The 21,696-nt window shown below is 40.1% G+C and overlaps 3 protein-coding genes across 6 annotated transcripts in view; 2 read left to right on the forward strand and 1 right to left on the reverse strand.

Annotated features, from left to right (window-relative positions):
- Nucleotides 1-267: 267 nt before the first annotated feature.
- On the reverse strand, nt 268-4,419 carry cdk9 (cyclin-dependent kinase 9 (CDC2-related kinase)). Its single transcript, XM_029169908.3, has 8 exons — nt 4,276-4,419; nt 4,025-4,138; nt 2,438-2,519; nt 2,117-2,207; nt 1,808-1,974; nt 1,374-1,545; nt 1,057-1,205; nt 268-967 (listed from the first exon to the last, which is right to left on the reverse strand). The coding sequence occupies exons 1-8, from the start codon at nt 4,314-4,316 to the stop codon at nt 602-604; spliced, it is 1,182 nt and encodes a 393-aa protein (XP_029025741.1). The 5' UTR covers nt 4,317-4,419; the 3' UTR covers nt 268-601.
- Nucleotides 4,420-4,768: 349 nt separating this feature from the next.
- Nucleotides 4,769-11,770, forward strand: fpgs (folylpolyglutamate synthase). Its single transcript, XM_029169883.3, has 15 exons — nt 4,769-4,966; nt 5,600-5,728; nt 5,872-5,925; nt 6,196-6,260; nt 6,685-6,799; nt 7,440-7,517; nt 7,611-7,672; nt 7,952-8,054; nt 8,327-8,404; nt 8,489-8,636; nt 8,735-8,818; nt 9,090-9,240; nt 9,561-9,636; nt 9,771-9,837; nt 10,425-11,770. Exons 1-15 carry the CDS (start codon nt 4,820-4,822, stop codon nt 10,799-10,801), a joined length of 1,734 nt encoding a protein of 577 aa, XP_029025716.1. The 5' UTR covers nt 4,769-4,819; the 3' UTR covers nt 10,802-11,770.
- Nucleotides 11,771-13,806: 2,036 nt separating this feature from the next.
- The window catches only part of LOC114867299 (ras-specific guanine nucleotide-releasing factor RalGPS1-like), a 42,658-nt gene continuing 34,768 nt past the window's right edge, over nt 13,807-21,696 (forward strand). The window contains exons 1-5 of one of the 4 annotated variants that reach the window (XM_029169882.3): nt 13,807-13,937; nt 18,362-18,500; nt 19,521-19,622; nt 19,925-19,975; nt 21,362-21,445. In XM_029169882.3, coding sequence (XP_029025715.1) covers nt 18,444-18,500; nt 19,521-19,622; nt 19,925-19,975; nt 21,362-21,445 — 294 coding nt within the window. In that variant the 5' untranslated portion in view covers nt 13,807-13,937; nt 18,362-18,443. The other 3 variants (XM_029169880.3, XM_055513616.1, XM_029169881.3) reach the window with 3 other exon arrangements.

The raw sequence follows: 21,696 nt of genomic DNA on the forward strand, positions 1-21,696 counted from the left end.
CAGGCTCCTCAGCATGATTCAGGGTTATGAGAAGAGGCTCATAACACCAGCTAATATGGGATGGAGGGTAGATGGTGTGTGGTGTCATATTGGGGTGGATTGTAGGAGAGCTTTGAATGGCTACAATTAATAACCTTTGATATGTGGAAACAGATTAGTGTAATATAAAATAAATTTAAAAATTAGAAAGTGTGTGCTTCTTGTTTCTGCACTGACCAGACACACCAAGCTACTGTTAAAACCTCTGGAGAAAAAAAGACTTAATAATAATAATAATAATAAAAGTTGTATTTCTTTAAGTAGGAAATGCAAAACCTAACACATTCACTGGTACGTAGTCATCAAAATTACCAATGACAGAGTATTGTTTATTCAAAGAAAACAAACGTCATCGGTGTCTTCATTTTTATAAGGTTGAAAATATCTAAAAAGAAAAAGTCTTTGAGGAGCTCTGAGCATTTCAGTCGTCTCTCTGGTCAGCACGGTCTACATCATCTGTAGAAAAGTCCAGCTATTGTCCAAGAAACCTTAACGAAAAAGGACAGTGTAGCTTATGGAAACCAGAAGTCCAGGCAGCCCAGGTGAATAGTGTCTTGAGCCACTAAAAGACACGATCAAACTCTGTCTGACTGGTAGTGGCTGGGTTTCTGTTCTGATTCGGCTGCTGCTGGGGCATGTGGCCTCTCCGTCTAGGTGGCGCCAGGTACTCAAACATAGAGGTGTTGTGAGTGGAGAGCATGTTCTTCAGGTCTGACGGCATGGGGTCGGACCAGAAAAAGTCATGATTGAGGGCATCGTCACTGTCTATGCGTTGCGATGGGTCGAGGACCAGAAGCTTATCTATCAGGTCCAGAGCATAAGGGTCTTTGACGTAGGCTTTGAGTCGATCCTTCACTTTCCTTTTCTGGCCTTTGGGAAGCTCCATTTTCTGGTACAGCTCATATTTCTTATCCACACCAGGCCATACCTGGAAGAAAGAAAAAAAAAAAAGGTTGAGGATGCTGTTGGCAAGAAAAGATGTCAGACAGAGAAGCATCCTCCCACGCTCCTCCTCACCTCAGCTGTGATGGATCCACAGAGCTGGCTAATAAGAGTGAGCTGGTGCTGCTCTGTGTTGCCCTGCATAATTGGACTCCTGGTCCACATTTCTGCCATGATGCAGCCTGCTCCCCACAAGTCAATTGGAGGTCCATAGTCTCGCTCACCTACACAAAATAACCAAAGAAAACTAGATTAACATGACTGTGAAAATACACTACAATAAACTGTGCAGAAACTGTGACCTAGTAATGCGCTGTGTCAGTTCATTCCACATTGACAGCAAAAACAGAAAAAAGCGTGTTTTCCCAGAAACTGTTTGTGTGATCCTTTACCTAGCAGCAGCTCTGGAGGTCGGTACCACAGTGTGACCACACGGTTGGTGTAGCGGTTCCCTTGGCTGTTCTTAGCCAGGCTGAATGCTCGAGCCAAACCAAAGTCAGCCAGCTTCAGAACTCCGTCTCTGGTGATGAGCACATTGGCTGCCTTCATATCTCTGTGAAGAATCTGAACCAGCAGAACACTCATCACCATTAAAACTAAGTGACATTATAATATGGTTATTATTACTGTTAGTGTTAGAGTTTAGCTGTGACCAGTTGTCCTCATTTGATTTATCTCTAGAACTGTACAGTACTGCCTTACTTGATGGTCTATTAGGGCTTACAAGCAGCATCCAGCAGCAGTAATGACTTTGCCTTTAAATATCTCAGACATGTCAATGACTTCAAGTTCAAAGTAAATTAACAGTCATTTGCAATCGCCTCACCTTGTTCCTGTGGATGTAGTACAGTCCATTAAGCAGCATCTGCATGACTTTCTTGATTTCTGCCAAGGTGAACTTCACATTGGCATTGCTCAGCAGTCCAGCGAGGTCATGTTCACAGAAGTCAAACACCAAATAGATGCTGCCTTTGTATCTATTGAACTGAGTTGCTTTGACATTTGAGGACATAAAAAAGTGAGTAAAAAAAGGGACTTAATTATTTTGACATTTTTCAAATGTAAAGTAAATAAGCACGTATAACTGTAAACCAAACTCCTTCAGAATATTTTTACGAAAGCAAGTGATGCTAACCTTTGGTTCTGCAAATTTCGATCAGGTTGACCACATTTTCGTGTTTGAGCAGCTGCAGAATCTTGATTTCTCTCAGAGCCGTTATTGGGAACTAAAATAACGCAGACAGAGAAAGCTTCTATCAGAACCTGTAGACATTCTAATGCAAAACCATACTTATGCAACATATTGTTGATAATTAGTAAATGCAGATAATGTTTTCACTGCCAAACCAAAGCACCAACACAAAATGAGACCAGACATCTACTTGCCTACAATTTCTATTGCCTTTTTATATATTATTAAAAAGGTTAACATTTAATTAATTAAACATATACTTACCCCTTCTTTCTCATTTTCCATTAAAACTTTCTTCAGTGCAACCTTCTTTCCAGTCTGTCTATGTTTTGCTTTAAACACCTCTCTGTAGAAGACAGAACTAGGATTTAGTAATGCGTTCAATATCCTGAATTATCTATTATTAATCTCAATCTAGTTTATTTCTGAAGTGCTTTAAAATAACAAGGTTAGCCAAAGCGCTGCACACAAACATAGCAAAACACTAATACATATAAAATAGAGTAAAATAGTAAAACAAGCAATTGCAGTAAAAAGTCAACTTCTTAAACTGTGTTAAAAGCCAAAAGAAAAGAACTGAGTTTAAAAGGGATGATTTAAAAACAGGAAGTGAGTAGGGCCTGCGTGGTGTGCAGTGGCAGCTCATTCTACAGTTGGAACACATCAAGTACAGCCTCTCAATTTTCTTTTTGTTTTAGGGACAATAAGCAGAGACTGATCTGTTTAACTGAGGGAGCGAGGTGAGACATGAGTAGAGTAGGTCAAATAGGTACTGCGGAGCAATGTCATTTAAATTTTTAAAAACAAATAAAGCAATTTTAAAATCAATATGGAAATGCAATGGGAGCCAACATAAGAAAGCCAATATGGAGGTAACATGTCATATATCGGGAACCAGTTATAAAACGAGTGACAGCATTTTGTACCAGCGTATGAGACAATAAAGTCTGGCTGATTACAGAATAAAGTGTTCTAATGAAGGCATGGATAGTTTTGTGCAGAGTGGGTAGTAAATAGTGCCTACAGCCTAATTATTATAGAACTGTGTAGTATTGTGCAGAGGATAGAAAGTGTGTATGTATATGTTGGCCCCTTGTCACTGCTGGTGACGTTCTGTACAGACACACGTTGGTTTCTGTATTGAACTGGTCTTGGTAAATGGGGAGGAGGGGTTGAACAGAGCCAGCTAATGTGATCCAACTCATCGGGCTTCCGTTTTAATTAGAAACTCATTTCAGTAAACCTTTTGGCAGCATCTGCCAATAAACCTCCACAGTAACAGTTGTCGCATTTCCTGCAGCGGCAGGACGTCCATTAGTTGCATACAATTATCCTCTCTCAATTACATTTAAAGACAGAAGATTGTCAATGTGGATATTTTGTTTTTGCCATTAATCTGATGCTGAAGACAAACGATTGAAATCAACCACTAGCTAATATATACACAGTAGAAAAACACAGTCCTTTATGAGAGTACAAATTCCCTAAAACAAGGAAATACTACTAATAATAATACTGGCATGGGTCTGGACCAAAGGGTCACCATTAATGCCCTACTTTTGTGAAACTGACACCTCATAAAATTTACAGTATGAGCACTTCATAGTTTAATGTAGTAATCCATGAATAGTAAAAATGTATAATTTTGAAGACACAACTTAGCGAACAACGTCCCAAGTGCTCTGCTCTAAACCTTACAACCTAATACAGGAGCAGGACTTTGGTTCGACGACGGTTGAGGGAATGACGCCTTGCCTGATAACAGCGTTTGTGGCTACTGCTACAACTAGTCAAAATGGGGAAAAAACACCTTCACTTACTCACACGATAGAATGTTTGTGATCGACTCACCCAAATGTGCCCTGTCCAATTTTGGCCATTTTCTCATATTTCGAGAACTCGTCACAAAAAGGAAATTCAACCCCATCGTAGTATTTCGACATGATGGCTGCCTCCCGGTCGGGCCTGAAGAAAAGGCATATTGGTCAGAATTTGGCAGCTCTGTGTCTCAAAACAGAGCCACGTCCATCACGTGAAGAATGAATCATGATATGGGAGACATTACGTTACAAACAAAAGCCGGTAAACGGTTACTTTCTTACTTTTCAGCCGCACCGGCGTTGCTTGTTTTGTCTCGCTGCATTGCTGTCTTCTTCGTCTTCTTCTTCTGCGGATTTCACGACGGTTGAACATCCGCCTATAATACTTCAGCCGGATATTGCGTTCTGTTCTTCTTCTGTAGATTTCGGTACATTAGCTTATCCAATAGCGCCAGGGTCTGTGCGCTTATTTGCACTGCAGTCTCATGTTCTTTTACACGTGTACCACAAGCACTTATATGCTGAAGCTACTATAATGAAGATAATAAAGTAAAAGGACTTTATTGAACCCCATTCAATTATACAGTCATACAACATTAAATGCTACTTGTGTAGTTCGTTTTTAATGAATTAATTACCCTTTTCTTTGTGTGTCTACTGGTGTAATGTCGTTATTGCTGAATGAATAAGCAAAATAAATACGCTATTATATTAAAGAACTGATGGTTATCAATAAAACGCTGAAGAAGGCAGTGACGTCATCACGCCTCCGAACGGAACCTCCCATGTTTGGCCATCCGCCCCGGTGACATGTCAGCCTCCCATAATGGTGTGCATGTCTCGCGTGTTGCAGTGGGGTTCCATGTTTGCCGCGCGGCTCGGACCGCAGAGCTGGGCGTGCAGGTTGGCGGGCCTCTCAGTCAGATACTCCAGCACCGAGACGGCTCCTCACATACCCAGCATGGACTATCAGGTGAGCTCGCCTCTCTTTTCTTTAGCTTTTGCTAAGCAGCTAGCCACGGGGCTAGCAATAAGCAGCAGCGCCTGCCAACTTTGGGACACAATTGGGAGTGAAAGTGTGGTTTTTGTGATGTGTAATAACATGGCTGACGGGACGGGACCGCATGATGCTTCATAACGCAAGTGGACGTTGTGAGCGGAGAAATGACACAAGCTGCTTCTTGCTTCTCAATGAGGAGTTAAAATGTGCTCCGAGATCACATTCACTCTCATTTACTGTGACTGACTCAAGTACACAAAATGAGCGAACACGTGCTATAAACCTGTTCTGTGATTGAACATTACCTTCGAGTGGTTTCAGGTAGTTAAACTTTAACTATTTCTACCAGAACAGTCTGTTTCAAGCCATTGATGCAGATTAATACAACAACTCTCTACGGCTCTGTTTTTGTAACCACGTCCCTTTCTCCTGCATTTTACTCATTAATAATATGTTACATTACTGCAGCTTAGTTCAATTTTAAGGGCAATTTTAAGTTTAAATACCTCAGTCATTTAAAAAATTAGCGTCATTTGCAGTAACTTAAAAACATTTCATTTCATATTCCTCTTTTCCACGTACATGAACCTTATTGCTTTCCCACAGGATGCCATCTGCACTCTTAACACCCTGCAGACTAACGCCAGTGCTCTGGAGCAGGTCCGTCGGGAGCGGAGCAACCCTGAGGTGCAGCTCCAGGCCATGAAAGGCTTCTTGAAGCGGGCTGGTATCACGGTGAGTTGGCGATACTGTTAACTGGTCCACAGGGCATGTTTCCCACGTAACAACATTTACCTGAAGAGTGTTATTGTTGACATAATAAAGGTGATGTAATTTACCTTCTTCTTATCTGGTGGCGGTCTTTGTTTGTTTGAAAGGTTAAAGAATTGGACCATCTCAATATCATTCATGTGACGGGGACAAAGGGCAAGGTGAGCTGAGTAGCACAAGTGTTATATAATCAGAATATGACTTATTGTAGTAATAGAAAACCTAAGCTACTAGTGTTTCACTATCGTGTCTTCTATTTTGCTGATTAACCTGTGTTTACATGTACTCAACTGGTGACTGTTACACGTGCCTGACAGAAGGTCATGTGCACATGTTTTGAAACGTGTGTTCATTGATCGATAGGGACACAAACTACACTAAAGCAGCTGTTGAGGTGGGGGGTCTCCTAAGTGTTCGTGTTTGTCTTTCAGGGATCCACATGTGCTTTTACTGAGCAGATTCTGAGAAGTTACGGGTTCCGTACGGGGTTTTACAGGTAAAACCGTTTTACAGTAAGAGTAGTTCACTGTTGTTTGTATAGACGCAACTGGCCAATTATAAGCCCAGTGTCTCTGCTGTGTGGTTTAGGTCAGATCTTGCCAAGAGGAAGTGTTTTTTTATTTTCCTCTTCAAGGACCGATGTGTAAATAAATGTGGGGAAACAAAGTTAAACAATACATAAGGCCTGTAAAGCTGCATAGCAACACATTCTAACAGAGCTTTTGATCCTGTAGGTTTTTACTCTCAGCTTTTATTGTTTTTACAGAACTGTAAAATTCAGTTTTATAGTTCTTGCATTGTAATGTCATTAGGTTAAGAAGGCATGTATGGACAGGAACAGTGGAGAGTGTGGTGGGCATGACAGCACATATGTGTGCTGATGTGCATGTATGCATGTATTTTTTAAAATTTGATTGCAGTTCCCCTCACTTGGTACAAGTCCGGGAAAGGATTCGAATCAACGGACTGCCGATTGGAAAAGAGCTCTTCACTAAATACTTCTGGCAGGTGTATGGGCGACTCTATGAAACAAAGGTAACGGAGATGCTATAATCCAAGAATAGTTTTCAGTGTGAAAATCTGTTCTGTATAAACTGAAACCAAACTGACTGGGACAGGGAATGGTCCTTTGCTTCAGTGATGATTGTATGAATGAACCTTTAATTCAGTCAGTGATGTCTGTGCTTCAGCTGTAGATTATCAGTCTCACAGGTTGTAATTAAACCCAGCACAAAACAAAACCCTAGAGCATGACCCTCATGTGACAGTATCCTTCAGTCACATGGCTTCAATTTAGTGGCGCTGTTGGTGCCTAACATCCAAATTAGCCTCGTCTTTGAGATGGAACACATCACATTCTTCAATTGGCTAAGGATTTAAGAATTTGATTGGCCCTAATGATATGACTGAGTGAAAATGATAACTGAGGAAAAAGATACAAAAAGAGGGTTTCAAGTTTAAAGGTCTGTGCTCACACTATCTGGACATAGCTGAACAAGAACCAGACTTATGTCTACTGTAAATAACTTAGGAGGTTGTATTCAATGGAGACGTTCATATAACTATCGCCAACCGTAACACAGTGTGAGAAGAAACAAACACAGTCTGCCCTCTGTGAACTGGTTTGCATAGAAAATGATGCAGCCATGTCTGTTCTGGTCTCCGTTTCCCTCAGGACGTCCATGGAGGAGCAATGCCAGCATACTTCCGCTTCCTTACCATCTTGGCCTTTCATGTGTTTCTTCAAGAGAAGGTTTGTTTTTTTACTATTTAAAATATTTAAGCCTGTAGAATAAATGTCGTCCTCCTTATTATTATCATTATTTTATTGACTCTCCTTCTTTAGGTTGATTTAGCTGTAATTGAAGTTGGAATTGGTGGCGCATACGACTGTACCAATATTATAAGGTAAGGTTAGTTCACTTGTCAGTAGTCATACCATTGGTGAGCAGCAGTAGAAAGGTGAGATCTTTAGTTTACACAGAGCAATGCTGCCTTAAATCAAGTTGATCAAATGGAACTGAAGCAGCACAGAGGCCGCTTTTCAACACAAATCTCCAGTTAATTCACAGAAATGTGCCAATGTTTTTTCCAGTAATTATTTATCCCCCGTTGATCTCATTGATCATCATCATGCTAAATCACATGACTGTTATTTTTTTTCACTTTCTGGTTATGTTTTGACAGGAGGCCGTGGGTGTGTGGCATCTCCTCTCTGGGTATAGACCACACTCAGATTCTTGGAGACACACTTGAAAAAATTGCCTGGCAAAAAGGAGGCATTCTTAAGGTGCACTGTCCTTTTACTTGGATATTGGAAGTAACATGACAATTCAATTCAAATAAACTAATGAGCTCTTGATGTTTTTCATTTTCATCTTCCATTCTTCATCAGATAGTTGCACTATTATCATAATGATAAGTATGTAGTAGTAATACTGAATACGTATTTAGTCCATTGATTTATGGCTAAAAGCTAGTGGACTTTAAATTGTTAGACAGCATTTTGTACTTGTACTTGCACTGCACTCGCCTCCCTGACTGTTCCTTACATCTTTTCAGCCTGGGGTTCCGGCCTTCACAGTCAAACAACCAGAAGAGGCACTGGCTGTGCTGAAGGACAGAGCCAAGGAGAGAAGTGTGAGTTCATATTCAAAGTGATACTGATAAGGTCTCTCCTCCAGTTTACAGTATCTAATACAGTGGAACGTGTTGTTGTTGTAGTGTCCCCTGTGGATTTGTCCAGAGCTGGAGAACTATCACACAGACTCTGCTCCTTTGCATTTGGGACTGGCAGGAAAGCACCAGAGATCCAACGCCTCCCTGGCCCTGCAGCTGAGTCACACTTGGCTGCAGAAAAGATGCCTACAAGGTGAGTCTTACACATGGACGGTCCGACCACAACCTGCAGACAGCTTCTGACGTTGGTAATGTATGATTAGAGCCAACAAGCTGTTCCTGTTTCCACAGATGAGAGCTTCCCATCTATGCATTTTGAGAACACAAGTGTATTTCAGGCGTCTCCATTCAAGCCCACGCCTGTAATGCTAAAAGGTGAGAACTGGTGAGAACTTAGTTGTCTAATCACTGGAGCAAATTGAGGTTCAGGCTTTTCACTGAACAGCAGCATGTAAGGATGGCAAGTAACTGCAACAGTTTAAAATAGATTTAGTTTGGAATTAATCCAAAGTGTAAAATCATTAGAACAGCCACATCTGATTGTCATGTTTTCAAACTAATGGGATGCATGCATGATGCTACATGCTAGTAGACAGTAGGTCTAACATGAGTCCTTTAGTTAGGTGACGTGTGTATTTGTATTCAGGACTAGCTCACACAGAGTGGCCTGGGAGGAATCAGACTCTAAGACATGGAGATGTCACCTACTTCCTGGATGGAGCTCACACCATGCGCAGCATGCAGGCCTGTCTGCAGTGGTTCAAAGAGGCTGCAGCCCAGCACATGAAGAATGCGAGGTGAACATTACTGTAATGATGATGATAGGGTTTGTCTAAGGGCTGCTTCGTGCTTAGGCCTTAATGTTTGGAGCTTGGCAATAGTGTGTGAGTGTTGAACTGCAACAATATTGCTAAGTACAACGACACTTCATGACACTTTGACTTGCTTCCCTCCACTAATCAAACCTCTTCAACAGGTTGGTTGTAATCCGGTCATGGCAATAGCCGGCCACCTCTAGAATGGGGACTCATGTTGTTAATACATACACGTGTTTCCATTCTTGGTTTTCACTCTTCTAACAAAGCTGATATAAATCCATGGCATATTTGTGTTTCAGTGGAACTGTAGCCAGAGTTTTACTGTTCAATGCTACAGGAGACCGGGATTCAGCAGCCATGCTTAAACTACTGATGGTGAGTACAGCTGCTTCTAGCGCAATATGGTTTCCTTGTGTTTTCTTTACAGCTCATGCATAAATATTTTGTCTGTTGTTTTGATGCTGACACATTTGATGTTTGTTTTAATGTTTGCTTCTGTTTTTATTCAGCCATGTCATTTTGACTTTGCTGTGTTCTGCCCAAATATCACAGAAACCATCACTACCTGTAATGCAGGTAGGGTCACTATTCATACATGTTTGACTGAAAGTACTGAACAGGAACAGAGCTTAGTATGAAACCAGATCAATTTTTTTACTTATTAGCAATGATACTAAAGGGTTTTCAAACCTGTATTTGTTTAGTCTGCTTTAGTTGAACTTTGGTTCATTTTCCTTATTAGTGCACTTTGTTTGGGCAAGTCATAGGACAGTTGCTGCCACACAAAACAAAAAAATCCCTGATAACACTAAGTCCCTGGTCTCTGTCTGTAAATTAACTCTGTTTAGTTTATTGGTGATCTGATGTCAGTCTAAACCAGCAGGTTTTAGGAAGCAGTGTTGTAGCTTCAATCTCAAGATTTATTCAGTGTTAAGTCTAAGTGAAAACAAATGTATATTACGACTGTCAATGTTGTTAATGTGTCAAAAATAAAACTGACAATGACACACAAAAAGTCCATCTTAGTGCTTGTGTGAGTTAACAACTGGCCACAATGTCCTGATGTGATCTGACCTAGTGTGGAGTGCGTGTTTGAAAGTGGCTGTGTGAAAGCAAATGATTTCCTAACCAGATAACTACCCTGACATCCTCTTCCCTCTCAGATCAGCAGAACTTCAACGTCTCTGTGGAGAACATGCTGACTCGCTGCTTGGACAATGAGAGAAGCTGGCGTTTGCACCACAGCCTGACCGATGATCAAGGCACACAGCTGCTCATTGAGAGTGGCCTTTCCCTCGTCCCCGAAAAGAAAGCAGACGCCCTGGTCTTCCCCTGCATCCTCAGTGCCCTCCAGTGGATCACCCAGGGCAGGGACTCTGTGCTGGTAGACCCAGCCAAGAGATGCTTGGCAGTAAAACCCAACATTGTGGCGAGAGCCGCTCCCCTCCGCAGTGCTGCAGAGATCCACATCCTCATCACAGGAAGCCTCCATCTTGTGGGTGGAGCACTCAAACATCTTATACCTACTTTCTCTAATTGAATACCGAGAGTTTAAAGTGTAAGTGTCTGATGCAATGACTTCATGAAAGTAGAATAACGTCTGTCTGTACTTACCACCTTGGACGTGGATGTTTTTTTTTTCTGGTGCTTACCCCAGTGGGATTCACTGCACCTAGGTTTCGTTGTTGTCATGGCAGCTTGGCTAAGACTTAGCTTAGCCCTCAACCTAAAGCCTTAAGAGCCAGACTCAGCCAATTGCACAAACATGTCAAGCACATGTCTTTTAGTTTTACTCAAAGCTTGAAGTGTTTACATGATCTGCGGAGGGCACATTCACTACACAAGTTGAGTTAACAAAACTGGATTTTTGTGTCTGCACTTCGGTGATCACTGATGCCAGCGTGATGATGTATTACATTCATACAAAAGACCTGTGGCCACAGAATAGTGCCATTTATGTGTTTTACATTTCAGTAAGGAGCATGTGTCAAATACCCTTCACTGCTGTCGTTTTTTCATTTTAGATACTGGACAGTGTGCTGCGTACACTACACGTCGCTGGTTATCTTTGTTGTAGATGTGTAAATATTTCTGACATCAGGAGAAATAATTCAAGTCATGTTCAGTATAACAGGTTTTACAGTGGAATTGATATTTAAATTATCCTTAAATTAAATTTGCATTACCCAATGGTACATGAAGTTATTGTATGTATGTTTGTGTGTATCATGATGAATGTGTATAAAATACACTTATCCTTTGGTTCCTAATGTCATGATATGTATAATAATGCTGAATGGTTGAATGGAAACCAAATGGTTGGTTGGTTGTCACCCATGCATTTACTTACTGTAACATTGTAACATGTTTTTTCCAAAACAAATAATACATTCACTATGCTCTTAACGTCTTTATATGTCCCTATGAACACATGCACTTATACTGAACATACCACTTAGTTTGTGAAGATGAACTGTCATCAAGTCAATTACATTATAGATGGATACTGTGTTGACTATTTTTATTTTTCATCTCTACAGATCTCTTGTAATCCATTGATTTAAGGCTATTAGCATCTCCTAATGCTGTACATATAGTAATAAGTAAAAGCCTTTGACGAAGGTCATTGTATGGCTGTGGATAGAGACCGGCACAGATAGAGAGACATGAGACAGTGGGTTTACTTAAGTACAAGGCACAGTAAAAAAAATAGAAAAGAACTAGTACTAAGAGCCGTTTCACCTTTTGTCTAAGAGACTTAGGCTGCTGTCATCTTTACAAGTCACTAGATGTCACTGTTAGTGCCTCGTACTCTCATTTGTCAGCATTAATGGAGGGAAAGGTTAAAAAAAGTGAATCTGTCTATCGCTAATGTTTAGCAGCATCAGGTCTTCTTTTACAATATTACCATCTTCTGGAGTTGGTCCAAAAGTGTCAGGACATATTGAAGCAATTACACATCACACTTTAATAATGTAAAGCCTGGATTTTCTCTTTGGTTCCTTTAAAATGGCTCCAATATCTTTCTAATTAAAATCACTATTACTATAGGTACCTAAATATCATCATACAATACCAGCCCTATACTGGTGACCTGTATAGTCCAATGACAGGACTGACTCTAGCATCCTTACAGCAGCCATCAAGTCTATTTACCTCATCTCAGTGTGGTAAACATGCGTTAAGTAGAGTCAGTTATGTGTTCTTCAAGCAGCCACCTGCCTGATCTGTCACTACCCACACCTCACTTCTGCCTGCTTTGATTAAATAATATACTCTGTCTACTTTCTTTTTCTTATGTCTTGACTCTTTGGCTGCAGAAACTAGAATTTGTTACACCTGTGTGGGGGTCATTCAGTTCGTTCCACTCCGGCGGATACAATACCTTCTACCCTGATCTCCTCTTGTCTGACCTGTTCTGCTTGCTGTGGAACCCACTGGATCTTCCCCAGCCTGCCCCTCATGTAAATCTGTATCTAGTTCTGATGAAGCGTTGAGGGATTTCAGCAAGTTGGTTAACTCAAGGGCAAAGCTTCTTGCCCAAAGGGCTCATTTGCTGTACTTGGACATCTGCTGGAAAAAATAATTAAATTTCTTGAGTGATTTGTGTTTACTTTTATATAATAATAATAATAATAATAATAATAATAATAATAATAATAATAATAATAATAATAATAATAATAATAATAATAATAATAATAATAATAATAGGTTCTAAAATAAACATGATTTCAAGGAAGTAAGGCTAATAGAAACTAACATTGAAAAGCACTTTTATTAATTTTTGTGATGATGATTTTTGACGTGAAAGAGGAAGTGATCAACTAAATATAGTATGTAGTATCAAGAAAACTCCCAATATTAGTGGGGTCAACAACCACTTACAGACCTAATGCAACTAAAATGTCACCTGCTATTCATTTTGCTCTGCTGACATTTGCCAATAAGGGGGTGATGATAGAACCTTTCCACTCTGTTACCAGTAAAAATGTGATATTCATTTAGTTTTTTAACAATGACTTGCATTTTTCACTGTGGTACTGATCTGAAAAAAATGTAATTACAGTACTAATAAGCACCCTCTTGTGCAGAACAGAGAAAGAAAAGACAGGAGAAAAACCTACGTGGCTAAAGTGAGTATGTGGGAATAAAAGTGAAAATTATATTTGTAAGTTCCTCTTTTAAAAACAGGTGATTTGCATGTTTTAACAAGTAAGACATTTTAGGTTGCTTTGTGCTGTTTGTACGCTGTAGTTTGGTGTCTTGTCCAATCACATACAACCAGGAAGAACAGATGACAGAATATTATCACTTTCTTTTTGACAATTATATGCACCGAAAAGGGTTAAATAAACAGAAAGTCTTTGTCATGATTATGTTTCCGTTTCTCTTATTTATTTTCTTTATTCATGATTGGTGTCCATAACACAACGAAAAGATGAAAACTAGGCTTTAGTCTCAGACATACGCTTCGACCGTAAACGCGTCCTCTTGCTTTAAGGAATATTTAGCAACGTATTAGAGTTTGTACTGAAACTAACAGAAACTACAGACAGTCCCTGAAGGCGCCGGAGATGCACCTGCGTCTGAAGGACGCTGGTTTCGAGCTTCTCTGTGATTGGTCCATTCTCAGCAGAGGCGGGAGAAGTCCGCGGACCCGAGCGGATGATTAGGTAATACACCTGGCTGTCAAAATGAGCGTGTCTACCTGTCACTTCCTGCTGTCGGTATTTATTCGTTTTCGCTTCTTTTTCCGAGTAAGAGGCGTCTGTCACGTCACGACCGCGTATTTATGATTTCGTCTAATGTATCCGGCACTGTTTGTGGATCCCGCGGACCAAACGTTGCGACCTTGGCTTCACGTTCGGCTCAAATGAGGAGCAACCTCCCGCCCCCGGACGCTGCTCGGAACCCCGCTTCGATGTAATCCACCACCGCGGCTGTGCACGTTTGAATGTGGACCGACGTTGTCGTTTTTAGTACCGCAGCACAAGCGACGACGAGGGACGGTGTCTGCCGTGAAGGTAGGCGCCGCTGGCCCGTTAACGGTGGGATGAAGCTGTGCATCGATGGTCTGCTCACACACACACACACACACACACACACACACACACACGCGCGCAGCGGGAAGAGGAGGCCTGGCTGTGGGACTTAGGAGCTCGCAGCGTCATATGTCGCTGGCTGCTGTCGTGATGGGGCAACGTATGCGGACACAGTGAGACGCGGTCATGGATGCTGTGGTTGTGGATGTTTGTGTGATGAATCTCGGCCGTCGGAGCGCGTTGGTGTATTGCAGCAGGGCTGTCGGACTTGTTGGGCCTCATGTAAAATAGAACAGTGCGATGTTGTGTCTGTGTGTGTAGTGTAGTTGTTATTATTGAGCATCAGCAGTGATGCAAAGGAGAAAAAACGGCGACCATTCAGCACACATTTAATTTTTCAATGTTATTCAGTATTTTTAGTGTTTGTGTTAAACAGTGGCCTAAGTCATCACATTATTCAGTTTTGAAAACAAGAGTGATGGAAATGTCAGGAAAGCCCCGTACTCTTCATTATGGAAAACATTGGTTTCACTACACAGTGGATGAAGTTATTATACATTTGGTTTTCATATGAGTGCGTGGTGTTTGTACACATCAACCTAATCTCCTATTTGTATTCAAAAGATGAGTTTGGGCAAATATTTCATTGGGTTTGTTTGCTTAGGTCACACTTTTGCCATAATGGGCTTAATTACAGTAAGGTTAGACTTATGTGTTTACTCTCGGATCTTTGAGTCAATGTGGAACATTTAATTAAATCAGCACAATATTTATCATTAAAAACTGCAATGCACTTTTAAGAGTTTACCTTGCGATCTCTAATTTGATTTAACTCATCCCAAAGCATTCTGTTCTGCTATAGATCAGGTGGTTATATTGTCTATTGCAACACTCCCTCGCTATCGATATACATCAATATTTTCAATTTGCCAAAGACTGATGATATTTGTCCAGTGTCACCATCAAGACTTTCTCCCATAACACCATACACTGATTGACCATACTTTTTGGACCGTTACTCAAATATGCACAGTCGACACAAACGGTTGTCTTCTGTGAAGGTAACCAATAAAATAAATAAATCGAAAATTAAATTACAGTACAGATTTCAGCTTGTCTGATATTACCTGTGTTTCCATTTTGCCTGGTCTTCTTCAGTGTTGCTTCAATTGATTTGAGTTCATTTATACAGAACCAATTCAAAACAAAAGTCAAAATGCTTTACAAAGCAAGGATTAAGATCTTACACAGCAAAACAAATATGAGTATATAGAATTCGGTAGAAAATCCAACACAAGCGATTTTTCTTTTCTGCTGCCATATGTTTGCTTTAATATAGGCCATATAACTAAAGTACAGTACTGCTGCTGTACTACTACAGTAACTGTAGTGAATGATTCTACCTCTAACTGCATAGAACACCAAACCCTCTGACCATTACTTGGTTAAAGGCATTGGTCCAGTCCAGCAGATGGCAGTAACATAATAACAACAGGGATCATGAAAGGCTAAACTGTTAACTGTAACAGTGAGTAGAATATGACTGGGCCAATAGGGTGTTTGCTTTTCTGAATTGTTGAGTAGATGCAACGTTGTTTTGTGGTAGGAATAAAAGTTGAGCTGTGCTCTCAGGTTGTTTAATATTGACAACAAACATATCTACTGCATGTTTTATTTATGGCATGTTGTTGATCTTAACGCAGTACTCGAACCAAGGCTTGATCCTGATGGTGACACGCTGCACTGGCACATTGCCTAAACAATAAAGACACTATAGTAGATCATGCATGCACACTCATGGGCAACAAACCACAGTCAGTTGTTTTAGTAATTGTCACTTGGTTTTGTTCAGCTGAGCTGTCTGGTTAACTACTTTACTCTAAAATGAGCAGCTCAACCATCCACAACACCCACAGCGACTTGGAATCTCCCAGGAACTCCTACATGCAGCGTGGGCAAGCCGACTCACTGGGAAACTATCAGCAGCTAAAGGAAGGATGTAGTTAGAAGCAGTGTTTCAAGACTGAGCAGTTTTAGGTTTAATATTATTAAAGTGTTTGTTTTTAATGTGAGAGGTACTTTATCTGAACCTATACCTTTACTTGCTTTTCTGACTGTAGCATGACTGGAAGCAGTGTGAATCACATATAGCTGACGTATGAACATAATGCAGTATTTAATTATGCCTCTATTTGAACTATCCTCTGCTTACCCTGTCCATAATTAACCCCCACTCACTAAACAAACACTTTTTTAGGTGAGCCCGTAAGTGGTTTGTGAAAAGGGGTCAGTGCTAAATTATCTGTGTAGCAGCAGGGTAATAAAAATTTAAGAAGCAGTTCTATGTAGTGGGGAATCGGAGGAGAGGATAAAAAGAGTGAAAAGGCAGAGTGATGTTAAAGAATGTGAAGGATGACTACATTTAAATGAAAGTTAGAACATATAAAGTTATGTATTAATACAACATAGATAGATATGAAAAAATGAATGATTGTTAAAATAAAAGCAGAAATAGAACAGTTATTATTACAGCAAATATATGTACATTTGAGATCAGTAAATGACATTGAGAAGTGAGTGCCAACGACTACGCTACAACCTTTTCTGGATAGTTCTGGTAGTAATTAAATGAGTTGTGATTTCCATGATGATAGTCTCATACTCAATGATACTCATCTCTTCGCCTTCTGTGTGTAACGTGCCTTCTCCCCATGTCTGCATGCGTTCCCACTGGGTTCCTCCCACAGTCTAAAGACATGCAGGTAGTTAATTGGATGTGAGTGTGGGTGTGTAGCATAGTCTGTGTGGGCCTGTGATTCTCTGCCCTTCATGTTGCCCAAAGGCAGCCAGGGTAGACTGAACCTTACAAGGACGAGCACTGGCGGATAATGGATCGGTGGACGGGTGTTTCTAGGAATAATGGCTGGTGCCAGGAGCTACCAACATAGATGGTAGGGAGGTTTTGACTGAGGATGATGAGAATGTGATTTACTAACTTATAGACCTATTTATTTACAAATTGAGCACAATTTAATTTAAAGTATGTTTCATCAAACATTTAATACACGTCCACTACATTTCCAGTTTGTGATTTTGACTGACAATAAATAACTTAAATAAGTACTTCTTTGAAATTGTATGTATTTATCTAAATATAGAAATAAATAAAAAAGTTGTCTCTGAAACAGTTCCTGCTATTCACAGAATAATGTCCTCACACTGACATACATTGCAGTATTAATATTAGTATTTACTGCTATCTAATGGTAAAATGTGAAATATACTGTAATTAGTAGCCTGTAACACAGTAACTTCTGCTGCTACTGTAGAAGCACAGTGGAATCATAACTGCAAACACAAATAACTGAGTTATTTATCCAAGGACAGTGATGGAGGGATACGTCACCACAAGGCCCCCACAATCATCCAATCTAAATCAATTTAAAATGGTCTGAGAAACTCAGTTCATAGATTAGCCACAGTTTAGAAACAACCCTAATTGTATCTTAATATAATATTTAAAGATTTACTCGGCATAGATTATGCATTACCAACTGGCTTTTTAATAAAGGATGCAGTCTGAAACAGGCCAAACTGGGTAACCAGACAAGGCTTCTAGTTCCTAGTGGAAATGGTTAAAACATGTCTACTGACGTATGGGTGTTTACTGCCATCTACTGGTGACACAACTCAAAACTTAAATGAAAGCTTGTCCGTGTACTTGTGCCTCATCATATTACCAATTACCAGCTTACTTGTGGAGGTGACGTCTGTCTGTCTGTCTGTAATTTTTCTGTGTAGATAATATGGAGCAATCTGAGTGTCCCTTCATTTTTGTCACCCCCTTTGAAAATTGGTGAAGTTTTCCTTTAATGGACAATCTTATTATTGGGCTGTGATGTTCACCAACATGATTGTTACTGGATTAGGAACATTAGGCTTGTTTTGAATAGGTGGTGTTTTATGAGTGTAAAACAGTGGACATGCAAAATTAACTCTAGTGCAACTAATGTACAGTATAAAAAAAACAACAATGTGCTTTGCTTTGTGTTTAGGCATGAATGAGAGGTTACGTGTGCCCCCCAGTTAAAGGCCTTTGCTGCCTGACCTGTTCATCCCACCAGTTCCTCTGTGAGCATGTATCGCAGGAATGGGCTCTTGGATGGCACCAGCATCAACTCTGTCACTTCTGAGGTAAGAATGAGCTGATTTTAATTGTTGGATCACTGTCCAACAATTCATTTCATCATATTCACAGATATCCAGACTGTATCTGAACATGTGTATTTTAAATGGAGATGTGGGCAGATATAAATTGTAGTACATATAATTTAGAATATGTGTGTGCTTGGAGCTAATTGTTATAAATGCATGTGCTTTAATAATCTTTGTAATTTAAGACTACTCTCAATCTGCTATTGTAAATATGAAGTACGTACACAGAGGTGGACACATGAGACGAAGACCTAACCTACAGAACTGTGTTTACTACAGGCTTTGGTGTACACATTTTGTTTTCTGTGCTAATGTTTATGTCAAAAAGAGCTTTACTTGAGAAAAAATTCTCCTCTGATGCCGGTAGATAGCGCTGTACTCAGATACACAAGGCAAAAAAATTGTTCTCCTTCTGAAAAACATTTATGGATAATTCTTTCCTGGCTCATCTCAAAACCTTCAAAGCTTATGCTGGATAGAACTATAGAGGCCTCTGTCCTGTAATATAATCATTTAAATGGCTAACCCATTGTTTGTACTGATAGCTCAATAGGCTGGGGAAGCAGAAAGTAGGCAGTTCGATTCCACCAGGTTTGTCCTTGAGCAAGACACTTCACAGTTGCTCCTCAGGCGCTGTGTGTGGCAGCCCACCGGAGCAACCCAAAAACCTAACCCTAAACTGTGTTTAGCTCCGGATGGGTTCAGTGAGGAGATACATTTCAATGTTACGTTTAGACATAAATAAATCTATTGTTCAGCTGGTGGATGAACACACTCCTAATCAGTCAAAATCAGCTGAGCACAATCAGCTGCTTTCCAGTCTATTGAGTGCACACATTTTGAGATCTGGACTAGTAAAGAATTTGGTTGCCTTGTGTATTTCTTCTCTCATTAGGATCCATTTATTATATTCTCTCGGGTCGCAGGAAGGTCCAAGGAGGACCTTTATACTGGTACACACTCGTTACAGTATTGTAACGTATTGTGCATGTCTTTCAGGCTAGCAGCAGCTCTGAGTCACTCGATGGCCCCGTGGATTACGCCAAGAGCTATGATGCCGTAGTTTTTGACGTGCTGAAGGTGACTCCTGAGGAGTTTGCTGTGAGTTCACTAGTCGCATATGCAATAAGGCTAAGTGTGTTTACACATTTTTAGAAGTAAGAGTTGAAGCTTGAATTTGATTTACAAATATATACATATAATTGGAGGTATTGGCTGTTTAGCCAACCCTGGTCTTGGGGGACATTTTATAAAACACTTGTCAGACACTGGTCTGGTTTTGTATATGATTATACCTAAACATTACAGTTCTTCTTCTTTATAAGAAAATGTAATAACACACTAATATATTTACAGTATGCATACTCAAATGTGCCATGAATATATTTCTTTTTTTGTTTCAGAGCCAGATCACCTTGATGGATGCCCCGGTCTTTAAAGCAATACAGCCAGAGGTGAGAGTGTTTGGCCTTTTGAGCATTTCTCTTTTCCAAGATCACTACTTTATCCTATGAGCAAAGAAGAAATACTGGCACTGTTTTGTCATTTTATTTCGGCATTAAATTAAATAATAATAATGAATTTTGTCAAACTGCGTAGCCTCTTTCTAGACGGGCCATCCCATAACTCCTTAAAATGCCACATACAGTGTTTTCTTTTCTAAAAATTTGAATTTAGAATGGATTCTCACAGAAATAATCTGGATCATTTGCTAAAATACTAAAAGACTTAAAGTGCCCATGATTAATATGTAAACTGGGAAGTTGTACAGCGCTACTCTTTTGGTGCTGTCAGGTGCAGCAGATCATGATTGCACTGACAGCTGAACTTTACTATTTCACCACTGGAACATGGAATCAAGCCAATTAAAAATGATTACAGGGTAAACAGAAGATTAGAGTAGCAAAGGTTCATGATTGATTATAGTTCAGCTAATGTCTTTATGGAAAGTCCAAACTGATCTTCCTGTGGACGTGTCATATTTTCTACCCCTCAAGGAACTTAATGCAGTATATTCCGGACACATACAGCAGTAACACTTTGTTTGGACCTCCAGTCACCCCAATCATATCTGTCTTCTTTCTGTTTCAAATGAGGATGTTCAGAGCTCAGCTGAACTCCAACTGGCCTCTGTGATTGCTTTATCCTCTTTTAGTCAGTTAAATTCCATCCACTTCTTTACCCAAAGGGACTTTTTTTGTCATGCCATCAGTCGGTCAACACTATATTCTGTAGTCAGGGAGGAACTGAAACTGATGATTAGAACTGCACTCATGATGGCCAGAAGTAACTGTCACACAGTCCAGTTTTTTTGTCCAACCTTTCCAACATCTCTAATAGAACTGTGGAGTCCTGAACTTCTTTATCTGGTTATTGTGTTATCTCAACACACTGCACAGTAAATACTACTATTTGTATTTAGGAGAGCATCTACTGTAAATGGTTCAGTTCCCTATTCTTGATTACAGCAATTTTTATGTAAGAACGAGCTGATCTGGTATGTTGACTTGATGTTACAAAGTTGGTAAAACCTTCTATTTGCAGTATTTCGGTCAGCTTGACTGATATGCCTTCAGCCATGTGACCCAACTTTTCCCAGACAAAAGTGACTTTTTGGGTCTGACTTCAGGGCAAATATCATTGAATGCAGGATGGATCGCGTTCACTTGAAGTGCCATCATCTGTTGTTCAGGCTTGATTTATGAAATACCCACAGAATACATTACTCAAATGACATCCTAGAGTATCGACCTGTAGCTCAAGCAGAGCTAAATCTAAAACCTCATCCATATTAAGTGATGTGATATTAAAATGGTTTGGTATGGTTTTCTGATTGGTAGGAGCTGGCCGGCTGTGGATGGAATGGAAAGGAGAAACACAGTTTAGCTCCGAATGTGGTTGCATTCACACGTAGATTCAACCAGGTGAGTCCTTCAGGATTTCCACCAGGGCCTTGTTAAGCATGTGGCCTTACATGTGAGCATTTTAAAAACATGTAACTAAAATACTGATGTTTTGTAAAAATCAAATGTCCCAATACCAGGACAGCAGAGAAACTGCTATTCATGAACATCTCAAAATAAAACATCTCATCTCCTTAGTTTTCTTGAACCGTTGTCTTGTCTCTGATGCTAGGTTTTGTCATTGCCTGAGTTTAGTCCTTCCGTTTTTAGCT

This window comes from Betta splendens, chromosome 12 (assembly GCF_900634795.4).
Source record: "Betta splendens chromosome 12, fBetSpl5.4, whole genome shotgun sequence".
Classification (NCBI taxonomy): domain Eukaryota; kingdom Metazoa; phylum Chordata; class Actinopteri; order Anabantiformes; family Osphronemidae; genus Betta; species Betta splendens.